Consider the following 12,316-nt stretch of genomic DNA (forward strand, 5'->3'; position numbering starts at 1 on the left):
CAAGAAATGCAATATAGTACAAATAACAAGACCGAACAAGCATTGCTTGGCCTTGAATTCACTCATCCGAAGTTCAGAAGTATCTTATCTTATTATAAGATAACTCTCTCTTCTTCAGCAAGAGATATTTTATCATGGACTGCATGGTGAAACCTTTTTGGTGTAACTTGCCCTTTCATAGCTGGTTGGTGGTATTGAAGAGCACAACTCTCAATAAAGTATAGGCTGAATTTTCAGAAGGCTTTTACCAGTTTAGTAACCCATAGCAATCAGCAGAGAGCATTTACCGTTCAGCTGTTTTCTATAGGTAAGCAGCCATGGGCAAACGTTGGGCTTTTTATTACATTACCCTATAATTCCATGAAGTTTATAGTAAGACTCAAAGATTCAGATCTCCTTCCTGTCCCTAGCAATTCCTAAGGAAGCGTAAAGGAAATCTCTCACAGCTAAGGCTAATGCCACACGATGCAGATGGTGTAAATTTGCGAAAACGCTTGCAGAGAATACGCGTCATACGCTCCTACCTGTGCCTTCACCCGAATGAATGGAATACACTTGGGTGCAGGCACACATAGCCGAAATCTGCATAAAAAACGCAAGACTTTGCATTTTCTCTCGTTTTTATGCGGATATTGGCTACATGTGCCTGTGCCCGAGAGTATTCCATTCATTTGGGTGCAGGCACAGGTAGGAGCGTATTTTTGCCAAGCGTTTTTCAGCTTGCTGAAAATATGCGCCATACGCATCATGTGGCATTAGCCTAATATATCATTGTTTGGTGTGCATACAAAATGCAGGTGATACAAAATCAGATGATACAGATACATGACTTTCGGCCAGATATAAGCTGGGGAACCCAGTGGACAACCCCCATACACAGGCCAACAAGCTGTCTGGAGGGGTAGAGTTGGCACCTATTATTGAACTGTGAATGGCCACTTCAGATGCCTTGGCTGGTACAGCTCCCTATATCTTCAGTCCAGTTCTTTACAATGAATAAGGTATGTTACAGGGACGTGCTGGTTGATATTTAGTCGCACCTGACCCTAACCTGCCCACTCCCAATGTGACCTGGCAAGGCATCTGTATTTATAGACCTGCGTCCGACCTGACCATCCATGACATAACAAAGAGAGTGGGGCAGGCAGGAGTGCACCTATAAACAGAGGCAGCTGGAGGTAAGGTCGTGGGTAGAGAAAGGTCATCCCAAACACGCCCAACCAGTGAGTCCTGCAGGTTTAAGGCTGGTCCACACATCACTAGTATGTTGCATATATATTTCACATATTCCAAATGAAGCAAGCACAAAATGAGAGATTTCTAGGAAATATTTCATACAAAATTTCATACATATTTTCACCTGAAAGGGGTAATCTAACTTAAAGACTTTAAACTGCTATCTGGCTGCTATGGCTTCATTCACCTAGTAACCAGACAGCACTTTTGAAGACAGAATGGAACATTAATATGGCAGGACCCAAAGGGAAAGTAGAAAAATGAAATTAAACATGCAAAGTAATTCTAGTTACTCAAACAGACTGTATTTTAATTTACAGACTGGAAAGAGGCAGAATAAAAAAAGGCAATTCCAAAACCTTTCAAGAAACGGCCAGTAGTGGAGAAACTGTCCTATAACAGCTTACTAAAGGTTAGTTTAACCCTTCAAGTGCTGCATATCATAGGATCTACACGGCTGAGACTAAAGTACCAGTGTGCCAACTGCATAGATTCTACATTTCCAGGTTACACTATGGAGGGAAAAACATGATGCTGTGTACTGTGTGGTCCCCACTGCTTTCATCATACCTGGCACTCAAAGGGATAAAGGTGAACTTGACCTTTCTTTCTTTGTTGGTTGGTTGGTTGCATGAATCAGAGCTGGGGGCACTGTTCTACTACTGTTGGGGTACAGTGGTGCTGCATGGGCCCCAACCCATATAATGCTTTTTGCACCAATATGCCGGCAGCGCCTCTTTCTAATGAGCTCTATTACATTCATTTCTGATTGAAAAGCTTTCCCAAGGATCCCTTGTACAAAGAAAGACACAATTTTAAACTTGCAAGATGTGAGCAGCTCCACTTGCACTTCTAGCCTTCATGTTCATTTTCAAGTGAAAACAGTTGAAACATTTGTCTTTAAATATTCTTTTGTACAATGAATAACTGCCCAGGCTCACTCTGACTTTCTGTCGGCATCTACATTCTATCAAATAAATGTATCATTCAGGCTCTTGTTTCCTCAAAAGATTTGATAATTTGGGTCTTCTGCTGAAAAACCGTCAACGTTCCAATATGCATTCATTAACAATTTCAACTGGTTATAAAGTTATGTGGAAATGTAATAAAAAGCAGAGTTTGGCGCTTTCCGGTCTCTGGTTTTGACTCTGTAACTGAAGTTCTCCTCTATCCCCATATGTAATAAAAGGCGCTAAGTTTGACAAGGAGCAGTAAGTCATAGCAGCCAATAAGATGCTTGCTTTAAAACAGATGACCAGTAAATGCTACCTGCTGATTGGTTGCTATGGGTTATTGCTGCTAGGCTCCTTTTATCAGCTGTCTCGCTACATTGCTTCAGGAGTCAGAACCAGGAAGTGCAAAGAGCCAGATACTGCTTTTATAAATAAAACAGAATCCTCTGAAGAGCTTAGTCGGTGCAATAAAGTCTTGGCTTTATGAAGAAATGCATAGAACTACATGTTTTGGACCAAAAGGGTTCTTTTACATTTGCAGATAACCGTAAAACCATTGTAATGAATATATATTGAAACTTACATTTTCTTTCATTATAGAAAAAATAAAGTTGCTTTTTATTCCCGCTTGACAGTTTTTCACCCTGGGACAAATGAATTTAAAAAAGATTTTTCTACTCTTTCTACAAAGACGACTGCATTTTATGTAACGCTTTTCACACTTTGGTCTTTTTAAAAAAAGAATGAGAAGTGAACTGTGGCAAGATGTGACACTGCTTTCTGCTTTCTTAATAAGTGTGATTTCCTTTGCAGATCCTTTTAGGATTCACAAAAATATAAGTGAAGGGGAGATATACCCTCCTGTACAGAGCCGAGCACAGCATCACCCCGAGATGCAAGAAACTCACATTTTTGCTTTTTTATTTGGCCCCCATCTGGACAGAAGAGCAGGAGACATTCCAGTTACGCATTCCTGATATTAGCAGTGTAAAACTGCCGATATCATGAAATCTATTAAAAAAATGTTATATGCAAAAGAGCTCAGAATTATACAGGTTGGTATATGTCCCCTTTAGATAATTTAAGTCTGAACAATTTATTCATGAGAAATATTTTAAGGGATACTGTCGTCCTTAAACCAATATTTGCAATCCAAGTTAGTGATAAGCTCTGTTGGAGCTGCTGCCAGGACCACAAACGGGCATGGAGTAATTGCTGTGTGACAGCTTTCCTTGCTGCCAGAGCACCCAACTCACCCCTTTCACAGGGCTGTATACCAGCTCCAGGCAACACATGTAGCTATAGTGTCACATGGTGTCTGGAATTTGACAATGGCCAGGGACACATTTTAGCCCCAAAAAGCAGTTGTTTGGTGCACCTGATCATGTAAATATAGCGATTTGTTTTTCGCTTAGGGATGACAGAATCCCTTTAAAGAACAAAAGGTGTATAAGTTAAGCTTTGTCATCATGAGATTATGCATCTGTAAAAATAGCTTCAAAAATGCTGAATTGAGAATATGACAAATATATAGGTATGCCCATTAGCATTAAAGCAGCATGCGCGTCTGGGTTCTACTCAGCAGTCGCTTCAATGTGTGTAATTTCCATTTGTTTAATCTGTAAGGTTTCTGCCCCCGTGTGGACTATTTGGTGAAGTTCTCCCTCTTCTGCCTGACAGGATTCATCTTGTTCTACGATGGCCTGCTCGATGTGTTGTATACTGGACTCGTCCAAAAGTTCTGCCTCAACCTCTTCCATGTGTATCTGGTTTACATGTTCCACATGCACTTCCTCAACTTGTATCTCAGTGCCTGGCTCTATGTGCAAGTGTTCCACTTCAATGTGGCCCAGCTGTACTTGCGTCTGTAGATCCAGTATGTGTGCCCCTTTCACTTGGTTCACCTCAAGAAGGTCTTGATGCAGGTGACCGACAGTTAACTGTGGTGGATCCACCTGCACCTGTATAACCTGGTCTACAGGCACCATGTGGACTTGTTCCACCTGTTCCACAAATGTCATGGACGATACAGACTCAGTCTCTGTGGTTTCGGACGGAAGAACGACCTCTGTCACTATTCTCTCGGAGATGTTGTGAGCCTCTTGTAGATGTTTCCTTAGCTCGCTGCCTTGCATAAACCACATATCACAAAGCGTGCAGTGATTCGGCTTTTCCCCAGTGTGAAGCACCAGGTGGTCCTTAAACTGGTCCCAACAATTAAAGATACTGTTGCAAACCTGGGAACAAGATACATTTACAATTACAATTTGACATGATGGAATAGAGACTTCTCTCTAATGACTCGCACACTAACCATAAGTGTGTAAGCTCCTCTTATTTCATTGCCTATGCCTTTGACAATTTTTTGTCAATTAAAATGAATGACTAGGAACAGCTTCTGTTCTAACTGCTATACAAATCTGAAGACAACCCTGTGGTTACACTTCCCATACACTTTAATGCACTTTGCTATTGTCACAATAAACACTGCATAGTTTCTATGAAGCCTAACGTAAATCACAGTAAAACTGCTTTCTAATTGCACTGGGTTTTCAGCAGGAAAAAGGATGAAGAAGCTGCTAATGCAAGAGAAGAGCTGCTACAGAGTATCCAAGTGTAAAGCAGCCCCAATAACAAGCACAGCAAACCTGGGATTAGGAACAAGATGAGGGAAAATGGCAGAAGAACACTATAATAAAAGGTAGTATTATCAAAGTATTACTGGAAACACTAACCTGGCATTCATACAGCTTCTTCCTTCCCTTTTTGGCACCGACGCCATACTGACAAGCTGACAGGTGACACTTTAGGGTGCTGTTTCTGGCAAAATGCTCGTGACAGTTAGGGCATTCAAATGGTTTTTCACCTGTGAGAAACAAAGTAGGCCCACGAAAGACATCAGTGAATATTAAGAAAACAAATGCCAACATAAATTCACTTTTACAAAATCAATCAAGCTAATGTACGGGGTGGATTTGTTTTCACAGTTCATCTGCAGGCAGTCATTCACATTTATATGGGGTCAGGTGGGATTTTATACCTGTTTCCTTTTAGCTGTTACTGTGCTACAACTCCCCCAGTTTTTCCCAGAAGATAAAAGTTCAAAACCCCTGTTTGGTAACTAAGTTATCATCTCCCTGTTCTCTATATACAGTGCCCTCCATAATGTTTGGGACAAAGACACATTTTTCTTTGATTTACCCCTCTGCTCCTTCGTGTAAACTTTTAAATCAATCAATTCAGATGTGATTAAAGTGCACATTCTGGACTTTAATTTAAAGTTATTTTCATACATTTCGGTTTCACCATGTAGAAATTACAACACTTTTTATACATAGTTCCCCTCATTTCAGGGCACCTGAGATAATTGGCTTCACGGGGGGGGTACTATGTATAAAAAGTTTTGGGTTTCTCGTCTTATTTTGTGTATACATGTACTGTGGTATCCAACTTCCTATCTCAGAAAAATCCTTAATTCCTGGGGCCAGAGTCTGCACAGCTCTCTCCTTTCTCCTGCTCCCCCTCCCATAAGAATTCACTCCCCCTCCCATAAGAATGTGTGATCTATGCTCTCAACAGCTAGAGCTGCAGCAGGAGGCTACTGAGACCAAGCTAAAATGGCAGCTGCTATCTTAAAGAAACGAAGGGAGCTTCTAGGGCTGTTTACTCAGGTATGGTAAAGCTTTCTGCAGAATAAATATAGTGTTCTAGGTGGCACTATTATGGCTAATCTATTGGCAGTAAATTGCCAAAATGCCTTTCCTTCTCCTTTAAGAAGAATTGAAATACAAGAGAAGAACAAGTGCCTTTACCTGTGTGCTTACGCAGATGCTCTTTAAAATGTCCAAAGTGGTCAAACTGCTTATCGCAGTACTGGCACACGTGTATCTTTTTGCCTGGTCTCGGCCTCTTGTTGGCTGTGCTTTCATCCATATGGTAACAGGTAAGGTGCTGCTTCCAGGCAATCTCCCGCACGTACCTTTTATTGCATATTTCACACTTGAAAGTGTCCGAGGAGTGTGATTTCATATGTTCCTTGAAATGGTAAAACAATTTAAATGAACGATTACATTTCTGACAATGGAACATGTTGTTGACATGTGACAGATGAACCTCCATAATTTCAGAGCCTTCTACCTGTTTGCCGGCGGCATCGCTTTCGTTGCTACTCTCCTCCTCTAACTGCCTTTTTCTTTCCCCATGGCGGTATTTGCTGGTAATGTCAGCCAGGAGTGCCAGGGCAGAATCATCGGATGTAGCAGTGCTTTGGATGTACTTAATGGACTGCTCTGCAGTAGCCACCTCTTCCATGGTTGCCACATTGTCATCGAGCTCAATTGTTTTTTCACCTATTTCTACTTCGATTTCCAGCGGTTCTCCATCTGAAGCCGGTAACGTTTCTGTGATAACTTCTGAAGATTCTGCAATCTTCCACTTCTTTATACTGTCTGTGCTTTCTGTTCGGGCCTCAGCCTCAATTATAATACTTTCTTTGTTCCTATAAACAATAATTGATATCTGCTGAAAACATAACCCAGTAAGCATACTTACTATAAATCATGGAATTAAAGGTCTAACTGCTTAACCTTGGTCAGTTAATATACATGTTTGTGGGAGTCATTTCTTTCTATTTATGTACCTGAATTCAAGTGCTTTGATGGCCTCCTGCATCTGTAGATATTCTGCTGCTTTCCATATGTCACAAGCCTCCTCCTCATCTTGTATCATCAGTTTTGCGGTGTAGGTAAAGTCTATCAGGTGGCGAAAGGCTGCATTGCTGACACCTTAATTGCAAAGAAGTATGAGTACTTAAAAATATAAAGGCCTAATACCATGAGGATTAGTATTTGAATATATTCCTAAAAATTAATGGCAAGTATGCATGATAGTTCACTTTTGAAGTATTAAACCCTTGACCTCAGTGATGCTAGGAAGTCATTCCAATCACCATGCCACTATGATATGTACGGTGAATAATGACTACTTCTAATGACTGGCTTTGATGCATGATAGTAATGGAAAGATCAGCCTGAAATGTGTTTCTGGGCAGAGAATATGGGTTGTGCATCAAACTTAAATCTGGGCCTCAACCCTATGCTGGGGCACTCATACCCAACTTCCTGCATTCCAGTGATATCACCATTCCAGCCCCACCTGTTTGTGAAATCATCTGAGAGGGCCAGGTGTGGGAAAAAATGGAGGAAAAGACATATTCCACCCTCTGAATGTGTGAAACCTTTAAAAGAGTGAAGCACTCTGAATGGCTAAGTTGTGCCACCTAGCTTCCTTTGTGTTCCACACCTGTCAAGGGTGCTGAAAGTAGCAGCAGGTGGGAATAACTGGGCCATTACTCACCATATCAGGGGGACACTAACGTCAAGCATCATTCTATCACATGCCACTGGAGGTCATTTCAACAGGAGCCACTTGGCCTGCTACAGAAGGGGGTGTTGCCAATCACCTTCTGCTTAAAGGAACAGTAACACTAAAAAATGAAAGAGCTTTAAAGTAATAAAAATATAATGCACTGTTGCCCTGCACTGGTAAAACTGGTGTGTTTGCTACAGTAACACTACTATAATGTATATAATAAGCTGCTGTGTAGCCACGGGGGCAGCCGTTCAAGCTGGAAAAAAGGAGAAAAGGCACAGGTTACATAGCAGATAACAGATAAGCTCTGTAGAATACAGATGTTATCTGCTATGTGCCTGTGCTTTTCTCCTTTGAATGGCTGCCTCCATGGCTACATAGCAGCTTATTTATATAAATTATAGTAGACTTTCTGAAGTAAACACACAACTTTTACCAGTGCAGGGCAGCAGCACATTATATTTTAGAAACTTTTATACACTTTCATTTTTTGGTGTTACTGTTCCTTTAAGGCAAGGATCCCCAACCTTTCTTACCCTTGAGCCACATTCAAATGTAAAAAGACTTAGGGAGCAACACAAGCATAAAACATGTTCCTGGGGTGCCAAATATGGGTTGTTATTGGCTAATTGGTAGCCCCTATGTGGACTGGCAGCTTTTGGGAGACACTGTTTGGCATTACATCTGGTCTGTATGCAACCAAAACTTGCCCCAAGTCAGGAATTCAAAAATAACTCCCTGGTTTGGGGGCACTGAGAGCAACATCCAAGGGGTTGGAGAGCAACATGTTGCTCACGAGCCACTGGTTGGGGATCACTGCTTTAAGGAATCCAATGGAAAGGGTCGGGCTGCCAGTGCTATTTATATCACATGACATCAATAAGATGGACCTCTCTAAAGGCTTCCATACTTCCTGCAGGAGGAACTTATGGCACCAAGAGGGAATAGAAAGAAGTAGGGGGGCATTTTACTCAATATTATATCACGCCTCCCTGATGGAGGGAAGTAAGGGGGGTAATAGCTTGACCCCTGTGTAGCCTGTGTCCCCCAGAGTAATGCAGCACTAACAGATACTTACATTTGCCTAACAGTTTAGATGATTTAACTTAGGGGTATATTTATCATGCTGTGTAAAAAGTGGAGTAAAACATCACCGGTGATGTTGTTCACAGCAGCCAATCAAATGCTTTGCTTTGGTGATTGGTTGCCCTGGGCAACATCACCGGTAATGTTTCACTCCACTTTTTACACAGCATGATAAATATACCCCTTAGTGTGCACTAAAAGAACAACAAGGACTGAAATACCTTCAATTTCCACTAATGGCTCCTGAGTGAAATCTTGAAAAAACTTGTAGAAGAAGTGACTGCATGCAGCAAGAACGGCCTTGTGAGCTTTGAACTGATGACCTGGGCAAGACAAGGTAAAAAATAGATGCTTAAAAGCACGATCCATAAACTCAACAACCCAAATACATAAATGAATACTTGTGAATAAACAGGCTGACGAATGAATCAAGCAACAATGATATAACGCGTTATAAATGGCGGGAGCAACATACATACCATCCACTATTAATGTGATGTCAGTAAACTGATCAAGTTCTCGCTGTTCATTTAGTCTGTCCAACATCACTTTGTAATGGTCTGGGAACTCCTGAATGCAACCCATCGTCTCCTCTGCTTCCATACCGTGACAGCTTGTCTGAAACAAGAAAAAGTAAATTGGGACTGGAACTGGAACTGAACCTAGAACCTCAGCACCGACAGGCAGCAGCTAAATGCTGGTCTGAAATTACAGGAAAAAAACAGTTCCCAAGCATTCCAGATAATAACCTCTACTTAAGTTTGGGGGAAAAAAAATAAAAAGAGAATAGGGCTCATTTACAATGTGCAAAAAAAAAAAAAAAATTTTTTTTTTTTTGCCACTTTTCCCTGCTGCACGAGGCATTGGGGCAGATTTACTAATCCACGAATCCGAATCCCGAAAGGGAAAAAAATCGTATTGGAAACGAAAATTTTGCGACTTTTTCGTCGCGGTCACGATTTTTTCGTAGCCGTTGTGATTTTTTCGTATTGAGCAATTGTAAACGGCGGAAAAACCAATCCAAATTTTTCGCGGCGGCGACGAAAAAGTCGCGGAAAAAATACGATAAAGTCGTAACGGCGACGAAAAAGTTGCGAAAAATACGGAAAAAATCGTGAAGGCGCCAAAAAAGTAGCAAAAATACTGATCATTACGAAAAAAACGCATTCGGACGTTCGTGGATTAGTAAATGTGCCCCATTGTGTTAATAAGACCTGCAGAATGCACCTGGGGGGGCATGTATTTTTCCCTAGGAGCAGCCCGGAGAAATAACCTTAGTGACTATATTCACCGGGGGGATGCTTTACATATTGGCACCAGTGAATTGGACATTGTTGTCCTTTAAAGGAACAGTAACACCAAAAAATTAAAGTGTATAAAAGTAACTAAAATATAATGTGCTGCTGCCCTGCACTGGTAAAAGTTGTGTGTTTACTTCAGAAAGTCTACTATAATTTATATAAATAAGCTGCTGTGTAGCCATGGAGGCAGCCATTCAAAGGAGAAAAGGCACAGGCACATAGCAGATAACAGATAAAACACTATTGTATTCTACAGAACTTATCTGTTATCTGCTATGTAACCTGTGCCTTTTCTCCTTTTTCCCCCGGAGCTACACCAGCTTATTATATAAATTATAGTAGTGTAAAGCTGGCCATACACGGGCAGATCCGCTCGCTTCACCCGACGGGTGGCGATATCGGGGAGGCATGTAGGCGAATTCGATCATTTGGCCCTGGGGCCAAACGATCGAATTCTTCACGTGGCAATGGGGCAGTCGGTTCGGGGACCGCATCAACGAGCCGATGCGGTCCCCGATCAGACTGGATTTTCTAACCTGCCCGATCGATATCTGGACAATTTCAGGCCAGATATCGGTCGGCCAGGCCCCTCGGTTCTGCCCCTACACGGGCCGATAAGCTTTTCTCCTTTTTCCCCCGGAGCTACACCAGCTTATTATATAAATTATAGTAGTGTAAAGCTGGCCATACACGGGCAGATCCGCTCGCTTATCTTCACCCGATATCCCCACCTACGTGTGGCGATATCGGGGAGGCATGTAGGCGATGGGGCAGTCGGTTCGGGGACCGCATCAACGAGCCGATGCGATCCCCGATCTGACTGGATTTTCAAACATGGCCGATCGATATCTGGCCAATCTCAGGCCAGATATTGGTCGGCCAGGCCCCTCGGTTCTGCCCCTACACGGGCCGATATGGGTCCAAGGGACCCATATCGGCAACTATAATCGGCCTGTGTATGGGGGCCTTTACTGTAGCAAACACACCAGTTGTACCAGTGCAGGGCAACAGTGCATTATATTTGTATTACTAAAGCTCTTTCATTTTTTAGTGCTACTGTTCCTTTAAGCTGGAGCCCCCTATTCCTACCCGTGTGTGATCAGTGAGTGTATTGCTGAAACCATTTCCCAATGGCCACTGAAAATGTAATGAATGCATGTGGAAACGTTATTTAGAATGGCAGACTGCCCTTTCCCATGGTATTCCCTGCACACTTTTACTTCACGTATCTCATTGATGAGGCGAATAAAATAAGGCAGGCTAATATTAATAAAGGTGACATTCTTTTTACGTTCTGGAGTTTGGGAAATCACGGCAAATCACGTAACTAAAACTCTAAAGATCGAGTAAAATTCGGAGTGTGTCGCTTTTAACTAAAAGAACTCTCTGACTGTTTGTGATGCTGCTGGGAAACTACACGAGTGAGCGCTGGCCCCTCCCCTTCCCTTACTAACTCCATGCAACGCCCTCAGCCAGCTTAACCACTGGTCCCTCCCCTCTCGCTTCCTATTGGGCGTCCGTCCATCCATCATGTCAACAACCTGGCCAATTGCGTCTCCGCCTTAAACACCGGAAGGCCTGTTCTGACCACCCAGTGCCTGCCTCCGGGCCGTGAAACTAAAACAGAGAAACGGGAGCGGAGCCAAAAAAATAATGCAGTGACCTGTCCTCTAATGTACCCAGTTACTAAGTTACATCGCTTGTGACTAGCCCACCACCCGGAAACGGCCTCTCGTCTCCCTCAGTATATACTGCGGCGCCAGCCGGCCACTATTACGTCATCAAATCGCGCATAAAGAAAAATCGCCCCCATGCAGGCAGGCGGCCTTATAACATGTGGTTGTGAGGGAGATGCGCTAGCCGCCAGTGACGCGGAGGAGAAGCTGCGTTAGTTTCTCAGTCACTTACCGGCTACAGCGAGATAGGCTGCCCGCGGCCTCCACCTCCTCCAGTCTGTCGATGGCTGTGGGGGGGAAAGGGCGGGCGCCTCGGCTTCCCAGCATCCATAGCGCGGGAACTGACGTCACTTCGGCCTCTGACCTCCCTGCTGAAATGAAAGTGAAGTGAGGGGAGTTTGGGGTTTTAGATGGGTGTGGGAGGCTGGGGTACCAAAGCGACCATTTCCCGCATCCTCTGCGCGTTACACGCTCGGCTGTAGGGAAAACAAAGGCAGCAGTTTCCTTAGGGATCCCATGGGGGGGGATAGGCAGCAAGCATTGGCCAAACGTACAGGGGGGATGGTGGCTGCACTGAGTAGGTCCAGCTCTTGTTAAACTACATCCCACCAACCGTGCAGGGCATACTAGGGCGGCCACAGGTTTGTACTGCCGCAGGTTGGATGTTTATAAAGTGCTAACATGTTCTGTGACA

General features: G+C 43.1%; 1 protein-coding gene across 3 annotated transcripts; it reads right to left on the bottom strand.

Annotated features, from left to right (window-relative positions):
- Window positions 1–1,260: 1,260 nt before the first annotated feature.
- Window positions 1,261–11,997, bottom strand: znf131 (zinc finger protein 131). 3 transcript variants are annotated; one of them, XM_018090815.2, is made up of 8 exons: window positions 11,401–11,575; window positions 9,125–9,263; window positions 8,867–8,968; window positions 6,829–6,973; window positions 6,327–6,687; window positions 6,002–6,224; window positions 4,925–5,055; window positions 1,261–4,426 (listed from the first exon to the last, which is right to left on the bottom strand). In XM_018090815.2, exons 1-8 carry the CDS (start codon window positions 11,476–11,478, stop codon window positions 3,764–3,766), a joined length of 1,842 nt encoding a protein of 613 aa, XP_017946304.2. In that variant the 5' UTR covers window positions 11,479–11,575; the 3' UTR covers window positions 1,261–3,763. The 3 variants fall into 3 exon arrangements, with proteins under 3 accessions (XP_017946304.2, XP_004910498.2, XP_017946303.2); XM_004910441.4 differs by lacking the exon at window positions 11,401–11,575 and adding an exon at window positions 11,855–11,997 and having other exon boundaries at window positions 6,002–6,687; XM_018090814.2 differs by having other exon boundaries at window positions 6,002–6,687; window positions 11,401–11,645.
- Between the last annotated feature and the right edge of the window lie 319 nt (window positions 11,998–12,316).

Source organism: Xenopus tropicalis, chromosome 1, assembly GCF_000004195.4.
Source record: "Xenopus tropicalis strain Nigerian chromosome 1, UCB_Xtro_10.0, whole genome shotgun sequence".
Taxonomy (NCBI): Eukaryota; Metazoa; Chordata; class Amphibia; order Anura; family Pipidae; genus Xenopus; species Xenopus tropicalis.